The sequence below is a fragment of the Rhincodon typus genome, unplaced genomic scaffold (genome assembly GCF_021869965.1).
Source record: "Rhincodon typus isolate 14 unplaced genomic scaffold, sRhiTyp1.1 hic_rhity00003388, whole genome shotgun sequence".
In the NCBI taxonomy this organism is placed as follows: Eukaryota; Metazoa; Chordata; class Chondrichthyes; order Orectolobiformes; family Rhincodontidae; genus Rhincodon; species Rhincodon typus.
In genome coordinates this window covers 8,162-17,879 of record NW_025969026.1, presented here as the reverse complement: position 1 = coordinate 17,879, position 9,718 = coordinate 8,162, and the positions used below count along the sequence as shown (strand labels likewise).

General features: G+C 52.2%; 1 protein-coding gene across 2 annotated transcripts in view; it reads left to right on the top strand.

Moving 5' to 3' along the window:
* The first annotated feature begins 359 nt into the window (after positions 1 to 359).
* The window catches only part of LOC125481741 (prenylcysteine oxidase 1-like), a 10,725-nt gene continuing 1,366 nt past the window's right edge, over positions 360 to 9,718 (top strand). The window contains exons 1-5 of one of the 2 annotated variants that reach the window (XM_048593645.1): positions 360 to 469; positions 3,111 to 3,317; positions 4,947 to 5,121; positions 5,353 to 5,564; positions 9,446 to 9,598. In XM_048593645.1, the coding sequence (XP_048449602.1) occupies positions 376 to 469; positions 3,111 to 3,317; positions 4,947 to 5,121; positions 5,353 to 5,564; positions 9,446 to 9,598 (841 nt within the window). In that variant the 5' untranslated portion in view covers positions 360 to 375. The remainder of the gene's footprint in view (positions 470 to 3,110; positions 3,318 to 4,946; positions 5,122 to 5,352; positions 5,565 to 9,445; positions 9,599 to 9,718) is intronic. The other variant, XM_048593646.1, reaches the window with a different exon arrangement.

Sequence of the window (9,718 nt, the reverse complement as noted above, 5' to 3'; positions counted from 1 at the left end):
GTGTGTGTGTGTGTATAAGTGTGAGTGTGTGTATGTGTGTGTGTGTCCTGTAACCTTTGGGATTGTGAACACTGTTACTCTCACATTGAGAAGCAACAGGATTGCTGCAGGGTCCTAGCGCCCGTGCTTCCGGTAATCCCAACTACTTCACAACTCAGGCCCTTGGGGAGGGGCTGATGCTTCCAACGTTCAGAATAAAACACACAACTGCAGAGGGGGATTTAAAAAATAAAGAAGCAGAGAGAAGTCGTGGTTTGAAAGGTGGCTCCTGGGCTGGAGGCAGAGAGTGAGCTCAGGCTGACTGTGCCTTTAAGAGGGTTGGGTTTGGACGCTGCGTGAAGGTTGGGATCAGTGTGAGAGACTCGGGAAGGGAACATGCTGGAGGTGATCCTGTTCTGGGTGTGTGTGTGCCTGGCCCCAGGCTGTGGGGAGACACTCCGCACTGACACAGCACCCCCAAGGAATATAGGTAACACAGGCAGGCAGGGTCAGCAACTGGAATTATTGCTGTGTCCCTCCCTCTGTCCCAGGAGCCCCTTCACTGGCCAAAGTCCCAGTACAGGCAGCTCCCTCTGTGTCTCTCTGAGAGAGAGAGAGAGAGAGAGACATTGCACTGGGTCCGCCCAGCCTTGGGGGGTGGGTCTGTTCATTACCTGAGCCCAGGGACAGGACCCTGCTGTAGCTTCACCCCCACCCCATAACACTGTCCCCCTCCCAGGGCCGCAGGGAAACTGCTGACTGTGTCAGGTCTGCCTGGGTAACACTGGAGCAGCAACAGGGAGCAGTCTCGGGGTTGAGGGAGCCATGTTACAAAAGCACCATGTCCCTGCTGCCCCTCTCCTTCCACATGTTCAAGGACAGGGGTTTGGAAGGTGCTGTCTGAGGATCTTTGGTGAATTTCTGCAGTGCATCTTGTAGATGGCACACACTGCTGCGACTGAGCGTTGGTGGGGGAGGGAGTGGATGCTTGTGGATGTGGTGCCAATCAAGCGGTTGCTTTGTCCTGGATGGTGTTGAGCTTGCTTAGGTAATTGGTCGGGTTGGATTTGTCCTGCTTTTTGTGTACAGAACATTCCTGGGCAATTTTCCACATTGTCAGGTAGATACCAGTGTTGTAACTGTGCTGGAACAGCTTGGCTAGGGGAGCAGCAAGTTCTGGAGCACAAGTCTTCAGTACTATTGCCGGAATGGCGTCAGGGTCCGTAGCCTTTGCAGTATACAGTGTCTCCAATCATTTCTTGATATCATGTGGAGTGAATTGAATTGGCTGAAGACTGGTATCTGTGATTCTGGGGACCAATGGAGGAGGCTGAGATGGATCATCCACTTGGCGCTTCTGGCTGAAGATTGCTGCAAATACTTCAGCCTTATCTTTTGCACTGATGTGCTGGGCTCTTCCATCATTGAGGATGATTTGTGCAGCCTTCTCCTCCAGTGAGTTGTTTAATTGTCCACCACCATTCACAACTGGATGTGGCAGGACTGCGGAGCTTAGATCTGATCTGTGGGATCGGCTTAGCTCTGTCTATCACTTGCTGCTTGTGTTGTTGGGCACGTACAGATATGATGGAATGAATGGCCTCTTGGCGATGGACATGATTGTGCGCTGTGTGATTTTACAGCTCACTGGCTCTCACCTCGATTGAGTCAGAGCACCTTTGCACCACCTGAGCTTATGAACCAGCTCTAGCTCCCATCGTCGCTCGAAGATGGCAGAGTGGTGTGTGAGTGTGTGAGTGTGTGTGTGAGTGTGAGTGTGAGTGAGTGTCTGTGTGTGAGTGTCTGTGTGTGAGTGTCTGTGTGTGAGTGTCTGTGTGTGAGTGTCTGTGTGTGTGTGTGAGTGTGAGTGTGAGTGTGTGTGAGTGTGAGTGTGTGTGTGAGTGTGTGTGAGTGTGAGTGAGTGTCTGTGTGTGAGTGAGTGTGTGTGTGTGTGTGAGTGAGTGTCTGTGTGTGAGTGTCTGTGTGTGTGTGTGTGTGTGTGAGTGAGTGTCTGTGTCTGTGTGTGAGTGTCTGTCTGTGTGTGTGTGTGTGTGTGTGTGTGTGCGCGCGCGCGGAGTTTATTTGTCGTGTGTTTTGAGTGTAGGGGCTGATCACAGAGCTGCAGTGTCTGAGTACAGTGTCACTGCCCACTGATGGGCAATAAATGTTGTCTCAGCCAGTGATATCTGGTAACTGAACATATTTCCACCAGCTGTTCTCGCAGAGTACAGGATACTTTGAGGGCCAGTCCCCAGTCATTCACAGGACGTTGCTGTTGGGCTTGGGAAATGATTGTCTCTGCTCCAAGGGACAGCATCCACAGGTTTGAGAAACAGCCTCCAACAACAGTCTCTTGGCTATCACCTCGGAGTAAGGGTCACCCAGTTACAACAGAGATAGAGAGGAATTTCTTCTCTCCGAGGGGAGGGAATCTGTGGAATTCTTCACCATCAAGGTCTGTCGAGGCTGGGTCCTCAAAGTTGAGGTAGATTTTTTAATCAGTGAGGGAACTGAGGGTTACAGGGAGAAGGTAGGATCACGGGGGTGAGGATAATCCAGATGAGACCAGCCATGATCTGACTGAATGGCACAGCGAACACAATGGGCTGAGCGGCCACCTCTGCTCCTACGTTGGGTGGTCTCTCACTCTGCAGCTGGCCAGCCCAGAGCAATGCCTCAGTCTCTGGCCCTGCCCTTCCCTGTGCTGGCTCACACTGACACTGACACAGCCTGTATGGAATGGAGGCAACTCTCCTCCCTCTCTCTCTTGCTTGTTCTCTCCCTCTCTCCCTCTCTCTCTCCTTCCCTCTCTCTCTCCTGATCTCTCTCCCTCCCTCTCCCACACTCCCTCTCTCTCCCTATCTTTCTCCCTTTCTCTCTCTTCCTGTCTCTCTCCCTCTCTCCCTATCTCTCTCCTTCCCTCTCTCTCCCCCGATTTCTCTCCCTCTCTCCCTCCCTCCTTCTCCCTCTCCCTCTCTCTCCCTGTCTCTCTCCCTCTCTCCTATCCTCCCTCTATCTCCCTATCTCTCTCCTTCTCTCTCTCTCCCTGTCTCTCTCCCTCCAGCTCCCTCCCCCCCGACCACCTCTCCCTGGTCACTGTCTGTCCCTGACTCCCGGTGGTTTCCCTACAGCAGTGGTGGGTGCTGGAATTTCCGGATGTTCTTCAGCCCAGTCCCTGAGACAGGTTTTCGGCTCCGGAGTCCGAATCGACGTGTACGAGAGTGAGACGGTGGGAGGGACCATGGCAACAGACAGCCTGAATGGCCTGGAGTATGAAATGGGAGCGTCTGCCCTTCACCCACTGAACACGCACGTGAAGGAGATTGCCCGGACCCTGGGTAAGTTCTCGTCGAGATCGGTCAGCGCCAGGACAGAGCTGAGAAAAGGGTTGGCTTGGCGTTTCTTTCACTTTCGCGAGGATGGAGCTGGTTCGAGCCCCCTACAGCTGTCTGACCGTAGAATGGTGCAGTGCAGAATGAGACCATTCTGTCCATCATCACCATCCTAGCTCTTTGAGAGTGCTACCCAACTCACATCCCTTCACCCTGAGCTCCACAGATTGGCCCTTTCCCGGATGCGAACACCTCTCCTTCAAGGGGAACATGCCCAGGCCAGGGAAGGGATCAGGAGTTTCTGTGGTCAAACTGAGCCAGACTTTCGCCACCCTCTGATTGGTCAGCAGGACTGTCTCTCTCCGTACTCAAACCCTGCTCCTTGGGTAATAGGACCTCCGGACCTCACCCCCAGGCCTCGCACCTCTCAGAAACTCCAACTGGTCCGAACCTCCGCTGGCCAGATACAGCCGTGCCCTGGATTCCATTCCCACCTCCTCCTCCTGTTCAGTGACCCACCATGGACTCCTGTGCCTGTACCCCAAGTTCAAGTTGGTTTCTGATGTTATGGACTGTTATGGACCAAACCTAACCACCCCCCAGACTATTCCGAAGTTAACCTCGACCCAAACTTTTATTTTATAGGTAAATGTCAGTTACAGATGCAATTTGATTGGTCAAACTCCCCAGATTCAAGGCAAAACTCAATTCATCCAAACGCTTTAACTAAAATACAACAAATCAAAGAAGAACAAGGAAACATTTAATTCTATCGGAAAACTTAACTGAACAATTGATACAGTAACACTGTTACTAATTAACTGTTCCAATATAGTAACATCCCATAGACACACCCCTTGTCAACAAAGGCAACTTCAGAAAAACAGATTGTCTCACATGCAGTTCTCCCATCCGGGAGGAAAGGACATCAAAAGGCAGTTCTGAGAGAGAGAACACCAGGTTTCATCTGTAGTCAAGAAAGATGTAGCAGCTTTTCACAACCACAGCAGCCTTTGCTGAAAGCTAAAACTAAAGATCCTGGTTCTGTGGGAGTTCGACCACACCCGTTCAGGCACCTTCTATTGTTTCAACTTTAAGCAAACCCTCAGGTCTCACAAGCTGTTTATTTTCGTGGTGATGGCAGACTGCTCGATCCTTCTGCTTTAAACCTCTCTTCACAACAAATCCCAGGATAAAAAACCTCTTAAAGTGACAGCATCATCACACCCGCCCCTCCCTGCGCTCTCCCCTCCAGCTTCACCATCCTGTGGGATCTCCCTGTGCCTCTCATTCTGGCCTTTTGGGTTTTGATGCCAGCACCGCTCCCCCACAACGTACTGGGGGATGGTGGCGGGGGAACAGTCCAGGGGTATTAGCGCTAGACTATTAATCCCGAGTTCCAGGGAAGGATGTGGAGACCCAGGCTCGAACTTTGGATTCAGTAAAACTCTGGGATTGAAGAGTGTAATTGTGCAGGATCCAGACAAACAAGCGAGTTGGGAGAGGAACGGACAGGAAGAGGGGATTGGGAAGAGGTTTGTGAGGAACAGAAAGCTGGTTTGGATGGATTGAATGGCCTGCATTTGTTGTTGCAATGCAGCAGTTTAAGGGACGGTTCTTCCTGCTGTCTGTTAGGTCTGAAGGCGGTGAAACTGCCCAGGGCGCTGTTGGCAGTGTCTGACGGAGAGGAGATGGTGTTTGAGGAGAGCGAGTGGTTCCTTGTCAATGCCATCAAGTTGGTATGGAGGTATGGCCTGGATTACTTCCGTACAAAGACGTGGCTGGACACTTATCTGCACAAGTTCCTCAAGTAAGTAATCTCAGCGACGACAAAGACAGAACTCCTTCTCCCTTCCTCCTCGTCACTTCTCAGTCTGCTCTCCCCACCTTCGGGGCGGCAACAACAACAGCCTGCATTTGGCTAGCACCCAAACATATCGGCGGCCTCTGAGCCGGCCTGTCGCTGTCAGGACGAGCTGGTTTGGGTGGGGTGTGGTTCTCAGCTGGGGATGTGACGGGTGTCTCTGTATGTTGTGTGCAGGGTTTACCAGCTCCAGGCCCATGGTCAGTGCTCCGGGAGTGCGGGGAAGCTGCTGAAACGGGCTGGGGGCCCAGAGCTCTCACAGCTCACCCAGAAGTCCATCGCTGAGGCCTTGCGCAAGGCTGGGGTCAGCCAGCGGTTCCTGGACGAGATGATCGCCCCCGTCATGCGACTCACCTACGGCCAGGCCACCAATGTCAGTGCTTTTGCAGGTAGGTGACTCCTAGCTCCTCCTGGGTGTGGGAGGGTGGCCTGCATGGTCTGTGTTACCATCACGGGGCGACACAACACCCTGCAGGGCTCCCTCGTGATTGGGTGAGAACAGGGTTTGGTCTCTCTCTCTCTCTCTCTCTCTCTGTGTGTGTACATACAGGGCTGCCTCCTGCTGATGGAAAATGTGATCAACTCCCTTCAGCAGGAGCTGGCATGCTCCACCGTTTATGTTCACAAAGGCAGCAACAAATGAATCATCCCTCCATCATAGACCGTATGGAATACAGTCACTCAGCTCCCAACCATCCCCCGCACCCACCCACACACAGCCACTCACCAACGCCCCTCAGCCCTCAATGTGTCTCCCCCTGACAGGATCTTTCAGAATCTTCTGCACTTCAATCAGACTGACCCTCACTCACAGAGAGATCACGTTAGACCATGTGGGACAGTATACTCCCTCAGTACTGACCCACAGACAGTGCGGCGCTCCCTCAGTACTGACCCACTGACAATGCGGCGCTCCCTCAGTACTGACCCTCCAACAGTGTGGCGCTCCCTCAGCACTGACCCTCCGACAGTGTGGCGCTCCCTCAGCACTGACCCTGCGACAGTGCGGCACTCCCTCAGTACTGACCCTCCGACAGTGCGGCGCTCCCTCAGTACTGACCCTCCGACAGTGCGGCGCTCCCTCAGCACTGACTCTGTGACAGGGCAGCGCTTCCTGGACTGTGCCTGACAGACCGAGGCCTTTCAGCGGTGTCTCAGTGTCTGCATTCCCATATCACCTAGTCAGGCTGCCCTCACTCCTTACCCCCAGCGCACAGAGCCCACCAGGGTGTGGCTGGGAATGTCCCGGAGAAGAGAGAGCGTCCATGTGTCGTCTCCAGTAGGTGTTACAGTGCTGTAATCCACCCAGTAAGTGTTCAGGGAGCATCGCTCACTCTCCTAGGGCCAATATATATCCCCCTCAGCCAGCAACCCCACACACTCAGGTGATCCCTTTTGTTGGCCCTTTATGGGATCTTGCTTGGAATGACGACTCCCAGTTCCTTTATTGGAAGACAGCAGGAGGCAGACACCCCCAACCACTCATACCCTCTGGGAGAGATTCCATAACCTCCACCCAGCAACCATTCACACACAGACCAGGAGAGGACTCAGCTCTCCCCTCTCCCTTCTCTCCCCCTCTCTCTCTGTCCTCCGTTGTAGGAATTCTAGTTTGCAATCAGTAAAACTGCTGATGTTTAGCTGGTTTGGATCACCCCCTCACAGATCCCTGGTTCGGATACTAAATGAATTTAGGAATGTGAAGTGAAGAAGGCAGTAGCCAGGTGTTCCAGGGCAAGGAGTCTCTGTGTTTATTAAATACTAAGGTGAGTATAGCACAAGAAATAAAAAGGCAAGCGTACTAAACAAGGAAATAATACAAAGGTGAATATCTTACAGGAGGTAAATGCAAAACAGTGAAATTGACATTGTCAGAGATAGCAGGAACTGCCGATGCTGGAGAATCTGAGATAACAAGGTGTAGAGCTGGATGAACACAGCAGGCCAAGCAGCATCAGAGGAGCAGGAAGGCTGACGTTTCAGGTCTGGACCCTTCTTTAGAAATGGGGAGGGGGAGGGCAGCTTATATGTAAAAAAAACGTCAGCTTTCCTGTTCCTCTGAGGCTACCTGGCCTGCTGGTTTCCTCCAGCTCCACACTTTGGTATTCTCAAATTGACATTGTCGGTCGTTTGGAGGACAGTATGAAATAAACTATTCAATTAAACACAGGTTAAAACTGTTAGAAGCTAAACAACAGGATTTTCATCAGAGACACTTTAATCAGACTTCCTAAACTTGGGAGTTCCCTGCACTGTCACCTTCCCCTCCCTACTCACTCGGCTGGGTACATTGGGCTCTCAACAATATAAGCTCAACACTGGGGGTTAAATGTGATTTTGAAATCGAGCTGGTCATTCCCGCTTGCTATAGCTGGTGCTTCAGAGAGACAGCTGTGCAGATAGTTCTCGCGGTGGCGGGGGTGACTGTATGGCATCTCTCTTCTGGAGATGGCTGTGGGGATCACCCTCAGGGCAGTAGCTCTTTCAGATCCGTCTCCTTGGGCTAGCTCTCGGTGAGATAACACTCGGTTGGCTCAGCAGGTCTGGCAGCATCTGTGAAGGTAAAAAACAGAGTTAACGTTTCGGGCCCGGTGACCCTTCCTCAGAAGTGGTCAGGGTTAGATCTGAGCGCATGGAGTGCAGTCAGTTCGGAGGGAGATAGGTTAGGTTTGGTGAGGGGGGGCAGCGAAATTGAGGCAACTAATGTCACATCAGCAGTTCTCAGTGAACAGATCGAGTGCAGGTAAAAGGCCAGAGGGAGGGGTCCAGGTGGAGGGAGAGTTTTGGAACTGGACGAAGGGGTCTGTGGGACGGGGAGAGGGCACTTGTCTGAAGAAATAAGCACGGAGGTGAAGACGGCAGAAGAAGAGTTCAGCGTCATGTCGTGCCCGAAATTCGTTAAGGTAGGGACGCAGAGGAATAAAGCTGAGGCCTTTGCTGAGTACGGAGCGTTCAGCATCAGAGAGTGGAAGGTTTGCAGGGACGGTGAATACCTGACAGGAAGTGGGGGGGGGTTGAGGGAGGAGATGGAGTCAGAGGGAAGGGGAGGAGAGAAAGGTTCCAGAGGGCCATGGGTATTTTTGAGTTGTGGCCAAAATGCCCACAAAAATTTCTTGTTAGCATGAGGAATGAGCCGGAGGATGAAGTGGAACTGTGGACTGGTGCAACCCTGAGTCAGTGTGATGTGATGCTGTTGGAGAGAAAGGATCATAGAATCCCTACAGTGTGGAAACAGGCCATTCGACCCAACAAGTCCACACCGCTCCTCTGAACAGCATCCCACCCAGACCCATCCCCCTGATTTCCCGTGTCTAATCCACCTAACCTACACATCCCTGGGCACTACGGGCAATTTGGCATGGCTAATCAACCTAGCCTGCACATCTTTGGATGGTGGGAGGAAACCGGAGCACCTGGAGGAAAAGGTCGAGAGTGTGCGTGTGGCGCCGCATGGCACTGAGTGTGGATCACAGGATGCGGCGAGAGCAGCTGTCTGTGGAACGTTGAACATCACGGAGATATCTGTGATCCTGGGAGGATTCAAAACATGAGGGATGAAACTTCAGTTGGAATCCACATGGGGTGAGCCTGAGGCGGAGGCAGTCACTGAGGAATGTGATATGGCTGTGCAAACTGATTTCTAGTAAACACTTGGACAAACACCAGGAGTGACAGTGAAATTAATGTCGGTGGGCAAGAAGAGAGATTGGAACGGAAATCCCGTTGCAGAGAGGAGCAGAACTTCTTCAAGGTGGGCATGCCTGGAAGAGATGTGGCAGTGAGTTAAACACTAAATAAAACCCAAAAGAACTGCGGATGCTGTAAATCAGGAACAAGAACAGAAGTTGCTGGAAAAGCTCAGCAGGTCTGGCAGCATCTGTGAAGGGAAAAAAACAGAGTTAACGTTTCGGGTCCGATGACGCTTCCTCAGAGCTGATGTCCGTTATGTCTGGGATAAGTTAGTTTCAGGCCTGGGTTCATTGTCCTTTTAGGGTTGAGGTGTGAATTGGATTTTCAGGCTGACCAATGATTCCGAGCAGCTATCCCTGTCTGTATAACTTTGCCAGAGCATAGACCAGCTGCCTTTTTTTTAAGTTACACAAGTTATTTGTAAAATCCAGGATTTTGGTCCACTATTTCAGAATATGGCAATTTTTGTTCAATCCTACACCGTCTCTAACTCTCTCTCCACTTCCCTCTCCTCCATCTCTCTACCTATCTCCCTTTCTCTCCCTCTACCTCTCCCTCTCTCCCTGTCTCTGTGGGACAGGAATGATGGCACTGCTAGCGGTACAGTCTGACCTCTGGGCAGTGGAAGGAGGTAACAAGCTTCTGTGCTCCGGTCTGCTCTATTCGGCCAAAGTCAACCTCATCAAAGGCAAAGTCACAGCAATAACTACCAAGAGAAGGCCACTCCGCACTGGTGAGTCTCAATGTGTCAGTGTCAGTGCTGAGGGAGCGCCGCACTGTCGGAGGGTCAGCGCTGAGGGAGCGCCGCACTGTCGGAGGGTCAGCGCTGAGGGAGCGCCGCACTGTCGGAGGG